This window comes from Cnephaeus nilssonii, assembly GCF_951640355.1.
Source record: "Cnephaeus nilssonii genome assembly, chromosome: 5".
NCBI classification, from domain to species: Eukaryota; Metazoa; Chordata; class Mammalia; order Chiroptera; family Vespertilionidae; genus Cnephaeus; species Cnephaeus nilssonii.
The window spans coordinates 32,022,060-32,037,879 of record NC_137076.1 but is presented as its reverse complement, the minus strand read 5'-3'; the positions used below and the strand labels follow the sequence as shown (position 1 = coordinate 32,037,879).

The following is a 15,820-nucleotide window of genomic DNA, read 5'->3' as shown; positions in this document are numbered from 1 at the left end:
GCTCCTGACGCTGCTGGCACTGGCTGGGTTTCTGTGCAGGGAGCCTGGGCTGGGAGTGACGGGGACCTCACTCCCCGGCCAGGTAGAGCTTTCTGATCAGCTCCCACCACCAGGAAAGTCCCTCTGATGTGTTCTGGGACTGCCTGGGGGCCCAGCTACAGGGAAACGGGGCTGGTTCCTTTCTGAGGAAACCCAGGACAAGATTTTTAATTCCCGATGCCAGGCCCTGGGCGCAGGGCTTGGACCCGAGGCATCTCCAAGCCGGCGGTCGGGCAGGATCACGAGTCTGTCATGTTTGGGTTGTGCAGGCCTGGGATCCCCTGTGAAATGCCCCAGGGTCAGCGTGGAACATCCGATTAGTAATTGCTGAAGGGGGCGGCGGACTCTGGGTTTGGGGCTTGCTGACCCTGAGCGTTTGCCCAGAGCCCCTGAGTGCGAGGCTCTTTGGGGCAGGGGATCCTCCCCACGGGTGAGGCGGGTGAGGCGGGTGCGCCCTGAGTCATCCCAGAGGCACCGAGGGGCTGCCTGGGCTGCATCTGGGTTTGAATCCATCTTCATGGTTTTCTCTCAGTACCTCTGTTTCCCTGTCTGTAAAGTGGGGTCCACATTGGATAGTGGTCAGCTAGGGCCAGGCTGTGGGTAGGGGGCTCCCTGGATTTGTATGCCGTTTGCATGACAGCCTGGAACAACCACCCTCTGCTCCACTTCCTAGAAGTGTCTGGTGACCCCTGTCCTGAGTGTATCCTCGATGCCAGGCCTGCTGGTATCGCCTGTGGGCCTTAGTTTCCCCACTGTGACGTGGGGCTGGTGGGCCGCCACCCTTGTCCTGCCACCAAGGTGTTTCCGCCTGTTGCCCCTCCCCCCAGCCATCTTCCTAAAGCCAGACCCTCCTCCCTGTATACCCTGCTTCCCATGAGTCCCTCCTCTTCACCTGGACGCCCAGGTGCACCCCTGCCCCCTTCACAGATGGCCCTGGTCCTAGGCAAGGCTGACGAGGAGGAAAGACGAGGGTTTGGAGGCCAGGGCCCTACTCCAGAACCTCGCGTTCCGGAAATCCAGAAAGATGCGCCTTCGTGTGTTCCATTCTGTGACTTGTTTCTAGAGCTTTTTATTAATATCTGTGGTGGGTATGGGTGCTATTTCTTTTCAGAGAAAGGACATGTGGCCAGTTGGGGAGGGGTGCCCGAGCAGACAGATGTTTCTGCCCTGCCTAGAATCACTTCCCCAATTTCCTTCAAGCCGGGCGGGGCCCCTGCAGCATCTGCGTGGAGGAGGCCCTGCCTGGAGCGCTGACAGGAAGCGAAAGGGCCAAGTGGCTGCTGGGGGTGCCCTCAGGGTCAGGTGCACAGGGGGGTGACTCCTGGGAAGGGCCCGAAGTCCCACAGACATTGATTAAGCCCCTCCAGCGATCAACTCTGCCCTTCCCCCTTCAGAAGACCCAGCTCCCACGGGATTCGCGCCTGCTGGTCTTCTCCCTGCTGGCCTGGGCCCCACGGGGCATCTGGATCTCTCAAATGCGCTGCATCCTCAGCATCCCGCGTTGGCCTGACCTACAGGCGCTCAGTAATGGCTGCTGGTCTGTCCTGGTCAAAACCCCGTGGGCTGGCAGCTCTCACGCAGTCTCCACCTCCTCTCTGCGGTGTCCTGGGAGTTTTCAAATTCAAAACCTCCAGTGCCCGCCTGGGCGGCCTTCTGAGGGCCGGAGTCCTGCTCCCCCTTGGAGCCGAGAGGCTGCTTTGGCGGCTTCCTGATCACGTAGCTCAGCACCTCCGTCAGGATCGGCCAACTGAGGGCTGAGGTGCAGGGAAGGTTTCAGACTCCGGGTTCTTCTGCAAATGACCTCTTCCCCAGCCTCACGGAGCCCCATTCCGATTCTGTTCATTTGTCCGTTTGTCTGTCTGTCCCTGCTCTGGGCTCTCTGTGGGAGGGGACCTGGCCTCAGGGCTCAGTTTTGCCGTCTCTGGGCCTCAGGCTGTTGGGTGAGGAGTGTGCACACTGGTGCCCGGGCTCCCTGCCCCGATGCACATTGAAAAGGGTGGATCGAGCACTTAGCAGGTGGTTGGCGTGAACCTGGTCACCCAGGTTGCAGGTAGCCCTCTGCCCACTTCACTTTTCCTGATCCCAGAGAAGACACAGGAGGCTGTGGGGTTCTGCCCCACCAACCCCCTCCCATCAGCAGCCGTGGGCGTTTCTGTGAATGGGGGAGGCTGAGAGGCCCCCAGGGACGCTACTCCCAGCACCTGGGGCCCTGGCAACGGCTGCGTGCTGAGTCATCTTGGTTGGGCGGCTGTGAAGGGCCTCACCCGCGCCCCGTAATGTGAGGAGGGGTTTTTATCAGTGGGCGGGCAGGGAGCTGCTGGGAGGGGGACATCAGATGAGGACAGACCCGGGCGGTGCGAGAGCCCGAGTGTGCTCTCTCCTCCCTTCATTAGTAGGCTCCTGCTGTATACCAGGGTCTTTGCCCAGTACCCAAAGACCCCAATTGTGCCCTTGGGGGCTCTCATCTGGGTGGGAAGAAAGAGGAGAAAGACAGGAAGAAGCCACCCCAAAATAAAGGCAGTCACAGGACCATGACAGGTGGGTTGGCCTGGTTTGGGGGGTCAGAGCTGCAGGCCTGAGAGAGGCTCAGGGTGGAGGAGGGGGACTCCAGGTGGGCAGGACTGGGCGTGGGGAGAAGTGAGGAGGCTGGTGTGCGTGGAGTCAAGTGCGCACGGGGACAAAAGAGTTGGAGATAATGAGCCAGCTGGCTTTGGGCCTGGCAGGCTAGAAGTTTGGATTTTTCTCCTGAGACCAATAAGGGAAGCCGGGGTTGGCTTCTGAGCAGGGGCGGCGCGGCCTGCTCTCGATGTAAAAACACGAAAGCCCCTCAGACCTTCTGCCCCTGGAGACTGCAAGGAGGTGTCATCTACCATGCTGGTTGCTCTTGGGTGTTTTATAGGAACCGGGGGATAAAAACCCGCTTTGTTTCACTGTAGTTTCCTTTTGCTTATGGAAGTTATTACAGTGAATCAATTCTTGTCCAAAACGCAAAGGATGGTAAAATAGGTGAAATTACACACATGTGTTCACAGCAGCACGATTCACAAGAGCCATAAGTTAGAAACAAACCGAGTGTCTGTCAGCCAAGGCACAGACGAACACAGCGTGCCCCCTGCCTGCACCGTGGAATATTACTCAGCCGTGAAAAGGAGCGAGGTGCCGACACTCGCTACAACATGGACGGGCCTTGAACACACAGTGCCCAGTGAGAGGCCAGACACAAAGGCCACACAACGTGTGGTTCCATGGAAACTGTCAAATCCACAGACACAAAAAGTGGATTAGTGGCTTTTGCCAGAGGCTGCTGCAGAGGGGGAGGGGGGAGGGGGTGATGGAATGTTCTGGGATTAGATAGAGGTGGTGGTTGCACAATATAGTGAATGTCCTAAACGGCACTGAATTGTTTACTTTCAATTGGTGAATTCTATGTTATGTGTGAATTTCACCTCCATAAATATTTTGTTCAAAAATTAAAAAAAAAAAAAAAGTATGTGAGTTGAAGCACTCAAGCCCCTGGGCTGAATCCAGCCCAGATTGCAGGCTTCCTCCTCCTTCCCTGGCCTGGGCGCCTCCCTTCACAGAACCTCCCTGCGCCAGCCTGGCTTCCGGCATGCTCCCCGGCCTCCTGCCCTGCGATGGTATCTGTCCTTCCTTTCTGACCCTCAGTGGCTCAGGAATGCCCGAGGCGGTCCCGCGGGCACACAGGCGACGCCGGTCAGGTCTGTTCCCGCCCGAGCTGAGTGTTGGCAAGCCCGCTCTGGACGTGGAGAAAGACACGCTTCTCTGGTTTCCTAGAAGCTGCCTTGGATGGTACAAAAATAAGCCTTTTTTAAAAAAAAAAACCACCGGTGCTCAGCGTTTCTCTAGCTGATTCTTGTTTGCCACCGAGACCGTGGTGCTTCTTGGTGGCTCACGGGTGCCTGCACGGTCCCTGAATGCTGGCACTAGGCAGTTCCTTGGATTTCCGCCTTCCGAGGAGCGCAGCCTCACTCCTGGGGTCCCCCTGCCAGCCCAGTGGCCTCATCTAGAGGTGGGGCCCTGTGGACTTTGGAGCCACCTGGGTGGCGGAAGGGGGCCTGAGCAGACACCGTTAAGGAGCAAAGGTCCTCCCGGGCCCCACGGGCTCTTTCTTTTTGTTTACAGCCTGGGCCCCTCAGGACTAATACTGCCCCTGGGCCCCCGGGCAGGCTGGGAACTGGTCTGGAAATGTGACCCAGGCAGGGCCCAGCAGGGCCTGGGGAGGAGACGTGTGTGCTGGGCCCTGATAGTGCCCCCCCACCCCAACGGGTCACTTGTGGATTTGCTGGTGGACACAGTGGCCTTTCTCTCCTCTCCGGGCTAGCAGGCTGGGAGGGGTTCCCACACTAGGGTGAGCTCTCTGGCTCCAAAGGACCCCCTCAGCTCCAGGACAGGGCGGGGTTACCTCCGCCTGGTCAGCAGGATAGCCTGCCTGGCTGTGGTGAAAATGCTGCTGGGCCACAAACAAGAATTTCCTGTTTGCCCACCAGACCCTTGGGGTTGGGGTGGTTACCTCACTTTTCCTCCTGCTTATCCCCTGCTCCCCCCATCAGAGCCCTGAGACCTCCTGGCTTTGTTTCCTCCTCAGCTGGCCGCCCTGTGGCCCCTCCTGGGGGATCTCCCCAGTGGGTCCTAGCACCTCTGCTCCCTCCCCCATGCCCTCAGGCTGGGCCCAGAGCTAGGGGAGTGTCAGGACCTGTGGATTGAGCTCTTTGTGCAAAGTACTCGGAAGGAAACGAGAGCAGATGAAGGGGTCAGAGGGTAAGGAAGGTTGGGGGGAGGGCTGAGGGGGCGGCTCCCTGAGAGGGTGATGTTTGGGCTGGAAGGAGGGACTGGCTGTGCAGAGATCTGGGGAACTGCCTTCCAGGAGAGGAAACAGTCCTTGCAAGACCTTGAGGCGAGAGATGGTGCCTGTTTTGCTCAGAAAGCAGGCAGTCCCAAGGGGCTGAATCGGAGGGAGGTGAGGGCAGGGAGGTGAAGTGAGGACCGTAGGGAGGGGAGGGGCAGGCTGGAAAGCCCCTCTGGCTGCTGCGGGGTGGGCAGGCTGGGCCCCACCCACGCTGAGCCTCAGTTTCTCCTTCGTGCAGTGGTTGGTGCTAGGGAGGCGGAGAGGGATACATGGTCAGCACCGCTTAGTAATCTGTGGGTGGACACCAACACTGGGTTGAGCTGTGTGTGCCCCGGTGACCCAGCCTGCAGGTGGAAGAGGAGAAGGGAGCATCTGTGGGTGCCTCCAGCCCAGGCTTTCACATCCACATCTCACATTCTTGAACTTTTGCACCCATTTCACAGCTGAACAAACTGAGGCCTGAGAAGGGTCACAGGGCAGGAAGTGAACCCAGTGGAGGTCACAGCATGGCCCTGGCTTGGGTGTAGCTGGATTTGGGAAAGGATGAGCGTCCCTGTCCTTATGCGGCACTGAGGAACCCAGGTCCATTTAATGGGTGTCTGCTGGGTGACCAGTTCTAGGCACTGGGGACAAAAGATAGAAAAGCCCTAACATTCTGCTGGGGCTGAAGGACAGGGGACCAGACCAGGGTATGAATCCATGTGGGTTGGGTGACAGGAGAGTTAGGTTGGGGGAGAGTGGGGGTGAGCAAGGAAACCATGCTCATCAATAAAGGTGCTCCAAGTGAGAGCAGAGTGTCCGGGGGAGACGGGGCTGTGGCTGAGGTAGCTGAGGGCGGGTCTTCTTTCAGGGAGGGGTGGGCCCTTGGTGGTGGTGACATTTGAGCTGTGGGACATCCGGATGAAGGGGAAGCCAGCTGGGGCAGAGCTGGGAAGGGCATTCCAGGCGGGTGGAACTGCCAGGGCGAAGGCCAGGAGGTGGAACCATCCGATGGGTTAGAGAAGTAGCAAGTGGCCAGGTGAGCAGTGAGACGGCACAGGGGCTGCTGGGTCCGTGGGACCTTGTGGGCTGCAGGGGTGGGTATCTTCAGAGTCAGACAGAGCCAGAGTGAGACTCATCCTCGGGGCCTGGCACGTGGTCCCCGGGAAATCGGGTCTCAGGGAGGAGCGTGGGGCCCTTGTCTCAGGCCTCAGCCCCAAGGAGGAGTTTCCGGGGGTTTGGCCCAGTCTCCAGCCTGGGTTTGTGGCCCTGGGTATGGCGGGTGGCTGATTTCAGCACCTCTTGGTCCACCTTGAGAGGGGCAGGGTTGCAGCCAGGGAACCCAGGCTGGGCTGTGGTGAAGGATGTGTTATGGCCCAGCTGTGTGACTCGAGGGCCTTGTGGGGACAGGCAGCCTGGCCCACAAAGGGGGTCTGGACACCACCATTAGGAGTCTCGACGCCGTCCCAGCTCCCCCATTCCTGTGGCCTGGCGGACAGCCCCATCCAGCTGGCGAGGGCGGGACACACACCACAGGGGTGCGGAACTTGGGGCCAGAGCCCCATAAAGCTAGGGCAGCCTTTATTGCCCGGCTTTGTTGTCAGCTGCCCATGACACGGCTATTAAAGCTGCCGTATTCACCACACATCCCCTTTATGGCCTCATACTATGCCCTGGCCCCACGAGGGTCTGCCCACCATTTGGCCTGGGGCTTAACAGCCCCTGCACCCCCACTGAGCCAGCCACCTCTGCCAGGGGTTATGGAACAGCTGGTCTCCACCCTGAGCCTCAGTTTCCCACCTGGACTATGAGGGTCGTTACGGCGCCAGGTGCTGAGGGCGATGCCGTTGTGTTTATTGCACAGTATCCTCTAAAGATGGGGAGGCTGAGGCAGGAGGCGCACTGGGGTCCTACGAGGCTGGGCCTGGGGAACGGGTTTAGGCCGTGTGGACCCTCCTCCACCCGGGTCAGGATCTCAACGGAGAACACGCTGCCCCCGAATGAGTTTCCACGCCGTGACCAATGACCGCACACTGAGCAGCTTAGCACCATCATGTATCCTCCCGTATTCTGGAGCCAGAAGTCTGAAATCAAGGTGTCACCGGGCCGTGCTTCCTGCAGGTTCTGGGGAGGATCCTTCCGGCTTCTTCCAGCTTCTGGGGGCTCCCAGGTCCCTGGACCTGTGGCCACATCGCTCTAGTCTCTGCCTCTGTCCCCACGTGGCTTCTCCTCCGTGTCTGTGTCCCACCTCTTCTTATAAGGAAGGACACTGTCATTGGACTAGGGCCACCTACTCCAGTGTGACCTCATCTTCGCTAATGACATCCGCAAAGGTCCTATTTCAAAATAAGGTCCCCTCCCAAGGTTCTGGGGGCACCTGCCCATTCCACAAGTCTACCTGACCCCCCACTCTGCCTAGCGAGGCCCACCTTGCCGCTGGGAAAGCAGAGTCCACTTAACTAGCACTTCTTACACAACTGCTGTGTACTCAGCTACCTTCTAGGTACTGGCAACAAAACAGACAATATCCCCGATCTCCTACCGGGCAGACGGACAGGGAACCAGGCGTGTGTGAATTCACACTCCCGGCCAGGGAGGAGGAGCGTGGGGGAGGGGACACGGCGGTGTCATGTGGGCGAGGAGTGGACAGACAAGGCCTGGCGTGAGCACGCCAATGGAAGGTCCACCTGCTGGGCCCACACCCTTCAGGCGGGGGGAGTATGGGCCTCCCTGGACGCCATAAATCAGCACAGGAATGTGGCCGGCCGGCCTGGCCAGGCAGGAGGGAGACAAAAGCCTCGGCCACCCAGGGCTGGGCTCCTGTCTCCCCCGGTCCTTGCCTTGGAGGCCCCATTTTGTCTCCATTACACCGACGGGGAAACTGAGGCCCAGAGAGGGGCAAGGTGGCTGAGGAATGGTTGGCCCCGACAACCCCACCTCCCTAGCCCCCCGGATATCCCTGTCGGAGGAACTGGGTTTTGGGGCATTCTGGGCCCTAATGATGGATGATTCCAGCCGAGCTGGGGTTAACAGGTGGGTTCAAGGTCCCCCATGGTCCTGATCCCTCCATGTCCAGGCAGCCACAGTGCTGTATTTCCCAGAGCTTGATTTTCACTGTTTCTCCTCAGCCAATTGCCTCCCCGCTCCTCACTCTTTAATTATCTCTACTGGCTTTCTACCCCAACGCCTGGGAGGTTATGGTCAATGGGGTGGAGGACCCCCTGCCTCCCAAACTCCAAAAGGAGGCCCTTTCCCCTCCTGCGGTGACTGGCAAGCCCAGGCAGCCAGTGCCCAGGACGGCGTCTGGACCCAGAGGCCTCACAGTCCAGGGCTGCAGTCTCCCCTCCCCCGCCTCTGTGCGGGGTCGGGACTCCTCACCGTGGCAACGACCTGGGTGGGTGCTGTTTGTCTGGTATGAACTGTGTCCCCCAAAATGATGTGTTTAAGCCCTGGCCGGGTCGCTTGGTTAGTTGGAGCATCGTCCTGATACGCCTAGGTTTCAGGTTCAATCTCTGGTCAGGCCACAAATGAGAATCAACCAATAAATGCATAAATCAGTGGAACAATAAATTGATGGGTTCCCCCCCCCCCCCGTCTCCCCCTCTCTCTCTAAAATGATTTTTTTTTTTAAGTGATGTGAACGGGACCTTATTTGGAAGTAGGGTCTTTGCAAATGTCACTTGTCAAACATTTTGATGAGATGAGGTAGCCCTAAATCCAGTGACGGGTGTCCTGTAAGAAGAGGGGAATTTGGACACAGAGGAGAGCCAGGTGACAGCAAAGGCAGAGCCTGGGGTGATGCGGCCACAAGTCCAGGGACTCCTGGAGCTCCCAGGAGCTAGACGAGGCAGGAGGGACCCGCCCTGGAGCCTCAGGAGGGAGCTTGGCCCTGCCACACCTGGATCTCAGATTTCTAGCCCCGGAACTATAGGAGGATAAACCTGTTGTTTTAAACCGCCCTGGGAGACTCGTCAGATGGCTCTGTCCTCATCCTAAAGTGGGGGGCAGGCTCATTGCTTGGTGGGGCCTCAGGAGATGCTTGAACCCCAGGCGGTGCTGGGGCTGGGACCCCCAGTGCCCATCCCGGTCAGCAGCCCCTCCGCGAGCTCCTTGTGATGGAGACATGGTGCCTGTGCCAAGCTCTGGCATCAGGTAACTGTTCCCCTCCTTGCCCTCACAGCTCTACGAACTGGACGGGGACCCCAAGAGGAAGGAGTTCCTGGATGACTTGTTCAGCTTCATGCAGAAGCGAGGTGAGGCCTGCCTGCTGGGAAGTGGTGGGAAATGGGCACGAGGAAGGGGGCCCTGCAGCCGCAGCCTGGGGCCGGTGTGTCAGAGTGGCACTGAGCTCCCTGTGGCTGGAGGCATCCGGGAGGTGTCTGAGGGGGGGACGTGGCCATACCATGTGTGTTCTGAGGGGGGGGATGTGGCCATACCATGTGTGGTCTGAGGGGGGAGGCACAGCTGTGAGAGTCTAAGGGGTCCGTCCTTGCTGGGGGAGGGCGGCTCAGCTTTTTCTCTTGCTGCTGAGACAGAGGATACGATGGGGTCCTGGCTCCCAGGATCCCCCACACGGGGGGGGGGGGGGGGCGCTGGCCTCTGTTCGGAGAGTGGGGTTGGATTCACAGGTGGGCAAGTGGGCAAGTAGGCGCTGGGGCAACAGGACGGAAGCTCCCCACGCAGGCTTCAAGCTCTCGTGGCTTAGAGTGCCCTCTGGTGCCACGGCCCCTCCCCTGCTCCTACGGGGCCTTGGTTCCCCTATCTGTAAGATGGGCCACCAACAGTCCCTGCTGTTTGCAATGCCCCAAGCTGCATTTATTGAGTGCCAACAGTTTACCTTGCCACTGCAGCCCATCCCCTCATTTCCCCCTGGTCCGGGGTCAGATGGACACCAACCAAGGCCCCACCAGGAAATGCCTGGGCGTTGAGAACGGTGACATGAGGAGCGGGGACTGGTCTGAGTGAGTGAGTGGGTGGGGAAACTGAGGCTCAGACACTGGAGGACATCAGAGGCATTTGGGGTGACCCAGGTTCAGATAGGACAAGGGGCAGCTAGGAGGTTCCCAGAGGTCCCCTGCCCACGGGCCTCGCCCTCAGCTTGGAGCTGCCAGAGGGAGGAGACACCCGGCCTGTTTTAGGAATGCCCGCTGCAGGGTGGGGCTCATTCCTCTGGCCCCTGGACAGCCCCCTTGGGGGGTTATTATGATCCTGCTGTTCAGAGAAGGAAACTGAGGCCCAGAGAGGGCACATGGCCTTGGAGCCACAGAGGCAGGAAGGGGTGGGGCCAGCGGGGCTGCAGGGTCCACTCAGGCCATTGTAGGGGCCTGGCCCCTGCTGCTTTGTCCTGGGCCTCTGCCCACCCCTCCCTCACCAGTAGCTTCTATAAACACAGGCCTAGTCAGGCCCGAAGGGAAGGAGAGGAAAGGGGAGGGGGCTGAGCCTCTGGTTAACCCCTCCTGTGCTGGGATGGAAGAATGTAGACCCAGCACCAGGGTAGGGGCCCCTCTCATGTTATCCTGTTATCATCCAGCCCAGCCCCCGCCTGGGCTGCTGTCCCCTGTGTGGTCAGAGAGATCCCCCTGCTCTCTTTATCGGCCTGTCCACACTTGCCTGAGCCCTCCCTCCTACCCCCCTGCCATGGGGCTCGGAGTGTCCAGGCCTGGAGCCTACCCATGTTACCCAGGACCAGCCACCCTGTGTCTCAGAGGTGCCTAGAAGGTACCGTGAGCTGCCCCTGGGTGTGGGTGAGGCGGGGCGCCCAGGTACATCCGTCCAGCCCCTTGCCAGCCAGGGCTGTGAGGGGGTGTGTCCAGTCCTGCCTTCTTCACCAAGACAGGTGCTCCTGGAGGGTAGGCCGCAGCAAACTCCTATGCGTTTCTCAAAACCCAGCTCCAAGGCCCTCCCTTCCCTGCCATCTTCTTGGACCCTCCTCTGTCATGGGGGGGGCCCTTTGGGGGAGAGAATCTGTCAGACCCCCTGCACTCCAGGCAGAGGGTCACAAAGTAAAAGCCTCACCCCACCCTCCTGCTGTTTCCCTGACGACCTCTCCACCCTTCCTTATCTCCCCCACAGCCCTCACTGCCCACCATCAATGCCTCTCTGTGCTCTCCCAGCCCCCTCCTTCTATAAACATCCGTCCAGGCCCCACTTGCCTGCTTGCGGCAGAGCCCGGAGGATCTGATTCCTTAATTCCCCACCCCCCTCCCCCACCAGGCAGAGCCTAAATCTGTGTCCAGGCAGGATGGCGCTGTGACCACACCTCCGGCCGAGGGTGCTGACACTGGAGTTGCTTTTTCTCTCTCCCCCATGGGCTGAAAATGAAATTGGGGGGATGGGGGGAAGGTCTGAGGTCCATTTTCCTGTCCCCGCTCCAGGTGGTTCTCAATTCATTGGGAATTTCGCAACATGGGAAGGGCCAGAAAGCAGTCAAAAGGTGGTGGGAGGTGGTTCTAGAATGTCCAGAGGTGTGGAGGGCATCGTCCAGGCCCCTGGGACAGGCAAGCTGGCCCCTCACTCGGACCTTCCTCCATCAGGTCACATTCTGCAGCCTCCCTTTGCCCATCTCTAAAGGGGAGTGGGGGGTAAGCATGACCCTTGCGCTGAGATGTAGCTTGTCAGCCTTCACTGTTTATGGAATGCGTGCTGCCTGCCAGGCTGGGCACTGAGGATCCACGTGAGCAGGACAGGGCAAGGGGCTGCATAGAGGGTATATCAGGACCCCACTGCCAGGGCGAGAGGTTTGCAGGGGGCCTTCTCTACCCTTGGCCAGGAAAGTGCCAGACAGGCCGAACGGAGACCTGAGGGCTCTGAGGCTGGGAACGTCTGGGTAAGAGGATATAGGTCAGGTGGGCAGAAGAGGGAGCAGGCCTATCTGCAGGGGGCAGTCCTCCCCTCATTGAGCTAGCCCATTGCCCTTTCTCCCTGGGCAAGCCCCCCACCTTCCCCTCCCTGGGCTGCCCCACCTCCCTGTCCCCTGGGCCAGCCCACTGCCCCACTCTCTCAGTCAGTGGTTCCCAACCTTTTTTTGGCCATGCCCCACCTAAGCATCTCTAAAATCCTGATGCCCCGCCCCCCATGACATATAATTCTTTTTTTTTTAAACTCTACGCTTTTTAAAAAATATATATTTTATTGATTTTTTACAGAGAGGGAGGGAGAGGGATAGAGAGTTAGAAACATCGATCAGCTGCCTCCTGCACACCTCCCACCGGGGATGTGCCCGAAACCAAGGCACATGCCCTTGACCGGGATCAAACCCGGGACCCTTCAGTCCGCAGGCCGACGCTCCATCCACTGAGCCAAACCGGTCAGGACGACATATAATTCTCATTATATAAAAAGGGAACTCCTATTCACGTGGAGGAAGCCTAAAAAGCCATTAACTTAGTCTAAACAAGCTTCCAAAGAACATGGCATCCATGAAAGAGAAAAATAAAAGAACAAAAAGGACAGTTGAAGTACCGAGGAAGAAATCACTAAGAAATTGTTTTAAAAAATAATAATAATATCAAGTAATATGAAAATACAGCAAATAAAGTTTCAAAACATATAATAGAGAACTGAAATGCATGAATATGTCACAATGTATATTTATATACTGTATAAGAGGCCCCTAGCACCATAAGAAAGGCAAAAAATTCACTGTTAATAACGCATTCTCGAATTGCCCCCCTTAAAGATCAAAGTGCCCCCCTGTGGGGCCACTGCTCCGAGTGGGTTAACCAAGCCCTCTCTCCCCAACTGCAGCCTCCACACCACACTGCAAACCAGGCCGGGGAGCCAGCCTCTGGGAGCTCAGGCAGAGCTGTTTGGGCAGCTGTTGTGGTTGGTGACGGGAGTAGGAACAACAAAGGCTGCATTTCTCATGCTCCTCCCCAGATTGGCCCCAGCATCTCCCTCTCCACACTCCTCTCCTCCCCTCCGTTGAGTTGAGCAATGAGCCAGATCACTGATAAAGAGACGGAGGCAGGCCCTGGTCAATGTGGATCGGTTGGTTGGGCATCATCCCATGTCCTGAAAGGTTGCTGGTTCGAGTCCCAGTCTGGGCACATGCCCCAGGTTACAGGCTCGATTCCTGGTAGGGGGGCAGGCAGGAGGCAGCCAATCAATGTCTTGCTCTCTCATCGAAGCTTCTCTCTGTCTCCCTCTCCCTAAATCAATAAAAATGAATCTTCAAAAAGAAAAGGAAACTGAGGCAGAGCTGTTATCTTAGTACGGCCTGGAGCAGGGGATGGGTCTCACCTGGGGCGATCCTGTCCCAGGAAACACTGGCCATGTCAGGGACATCGGTGGTTGTCCTTACTGGGGGTGCTTCTGGCATCGAGTGGGTGGGCACCAGGGATGCTGCTCAACATCCCAGTGACCCACCCTGATGTCCACACAGCTGGGGAGACCCTGCTCTGCACCTGTGTGTTAACCATAGACTGGGCATCTGCTGCATGTGGGGCCCTGGCCCTGGCCACAGCATCCCCCTCCCCCACACTTCCCCCTCCCCTACAGGGACGCCTGTGAATCGGATCCCCATCATGGCCAAGCAGGTGCTTGACCTGTTCATGCTGTACGTGCTGGTGACAGAAAAGGGCGGCCTGGTGGAGGTCATCAATAAGAAGCTGTGGCGCGAGATCACTAAGGGCCTCAACCTGCCGACGTCCATCACCAGCGCGGCCTTCACCCTGCGGACCCAGTGAGTGCTGCGAGTGCGAAGGGCCTGGGACAGGAAGGACCCCGGAGGCACTGGGCCACGTGAGGAGTCTGAATCCTGAGAACCTTGGGGTGGGGCTTTGAGGAAGTTTCTGGCTCTGAGGTTCTGGAATTCAGTATTAAAGGATTCGTGGGAGGCAGTCCTGGGGACAAGCATTGAGACAGGGAGCAGCATAAGCAGTACGCCTGGCTCGGCCTTGCCGAGTGATTCCCTGGCAGTGAGGCATGATGGAGGCGGGGAAGTGGTGCCCCCGCGGGAATGCCCAGGGCAGCAGGGAGTCACGGGAGGTGTCCCAGGTGCCACCTTGTCCATTCTCCCCGTCCCCCAGGTACATGAAGTACCTGTACCCCTACGAGTGTGAGAAACGCGGCCTCAGCAACCCCAATGAGCTCCAGGCGGCCATCGACAGCAACCGGCGGGAGGGCCGGCGCCAGAGCTTTGGGGGTTCCCTCTTCGCCTACTCACCAGGCGGTGCCCACGGCATGCTCTCCTCACCCAAACTGCCCGTGTCCTCCCTGGGCCTGGCCACCAGCACCAATGGCAGCTCCATCACCCCAGCCCCCAAGATCAAGAAAGGTAAGGGCTGCATGACCCTGGGGCAGTGATGGGCAACCTTTTGAGCTCGGTGTGTCAAACTTCGCCAAAAAACTGAGCATAACTCGGGTAGTGTGTCACTTTGAGGAAAAAACTAACTCTAAGACTCTAGTCGCAAATGTTTCATCCTCAGGAGCAGCAAATGTTTCATCCTTGGCATGCGGCCGCGTGTCATCAGAAATGGCTACGCGTGTCATAAGTTCGCCATCACTGCCCTAGGGACTTATCCCAGTTCAGGGTATATGGCCTTGTGGTGTTGGTGCCTTTTCCCCTCTCTGGGTGAACAGGTTGATAAGCTCCGAAGTTGTCATGGAAGAGGGTGGCAAACCTGGCAATGCTGTGCTTATGGCAAACATTACTAAACAATGAACATTTTTCAAATCCCATGCCCACAGCAAGCAGACATGACTAATCCTGAGCCCATGGCAGGCACCACTAATCAAGTGGGGTTTTTTTCTTTTCTTCAATGTTATGCCAAGGCAGACATTACAAATCAAGCACAAATTTCCCATCCTGACATTACTAATTAATCTCCGTTTTCCCAGTCCATACGAGGCGGTTGTTAACGGAGCATGCATTTCTAATCATTTATCGTAGCCTTGGCCCCGTCTTCTGCCTGTGGCTGACACTCTTCATCACCATCGTTTTTTTTCAGTACCTTGCCCATGACAGACATTATTAGTTCATCACTGTATTCTTCTCCCTTTGTGCTTTAGAATCTTCCTCAACACTCTGCCCCGGCAAACATCATTGAGAGTATAGTATGGGTCTATCAAATTGACCCTTTAGCCGTCCCTGAAGCTATTGGTAGGTGCCCCTGCGTGGCTCGGTTGCCCCTTTCTGAGCCCGATTTCCTTATGAGTAAAGTGGAGACAATTACCGCCTAGAATTGTAGAATTGTTGGGAGCTTTCATTATATAAAATGCCCAGTCTGCAACAGGCCCAGGTTTGCAGATGCCTGACAAACAACCCCCCATTCCTAGTCCGCACCCATGGCAGACATCACCAGTCGATCACAGTCTTCTCTTCCCCTGAGCCTTGAATCCTTCCTAATACAGAGCACAGATAGCACATGTGGCCGTATGGACTCGTGCTGGCCAGTTTGCATGTCTGGGTTCCTGTTTTTCCTCTGCCACACGGGCTGTGACTCCCTACTTCCTGGGAGTGGCCCAAGGATCTGAGGCAATCCCCACAAGGCCCTGAAAAGTTAGGTCTTGCTAATATTAGTCATTCAGTCTTCTGTGGGTCTTGGTTTACCCTCCTGGCTTTGGGGAGTTTCAACTATCTCTGTTAAAGGGTATTAAGCATCCATGTGGGCCAGGTCTCATGCTGGAGCTGGGGAAGATGGTAGCAGATAAGATAAAAGGGGAGTCATGCCCTGACCATTTTGGCTCAGTGGATAGAGCGTCGAGCCATGGACTGAAAGGTCCCGGGTTCGATTCCCATCGAGGGCATGTACCTTGGTCGCAGGCTCGATCCCCAGTAGGGGGCATGCAGGAGGCAGCTGATCAATATTTCTCTCTCCTCGATGTTTCTAACTCTCTATCCCTCACCCTTCCTCTCTGTAAAAAAATAATAAAAATATATTTTTAAAAAATAAAAAGGCTTAAAAAAATAAAAGGGGAGTCATGAGAGAGCCT

General features: G+C 57.5%; 1 protein-coding gene across 3 annotated transcripts in view; it reads left to right on the top strand.

Moving 5' to 3' along the window:
• ARID3A (AT-rich interaction domain 3A) overlaps positions 1 to 15,820 on the top strand; it is a 39,186-nt gene that overhangs the window by 16,322 nt on the left and 7,044 nt on the right. For all 3 annotated transcript variants that reach the window (XM_079773267.1, XM_079773268.1, XM_079773266.1), the window contains exons 4-6: positions 9,066 to 9,138; positions 13,385 to 13,568; positions 13,915 to 14,162. In XM_079773267.1, coding sequence (XP_079629393.1) covers positions 9,066 to 9,138; positions 13,385 to 13,568; positions 13,915 to 14,162 — 505 coding nt within the window. The remainder of the gene's footprint in view (positions 1 to 9,065; positions 9,139 to 13,384; positions 13,569 to 13,914; positions 14,163 to 15,820) is intronic.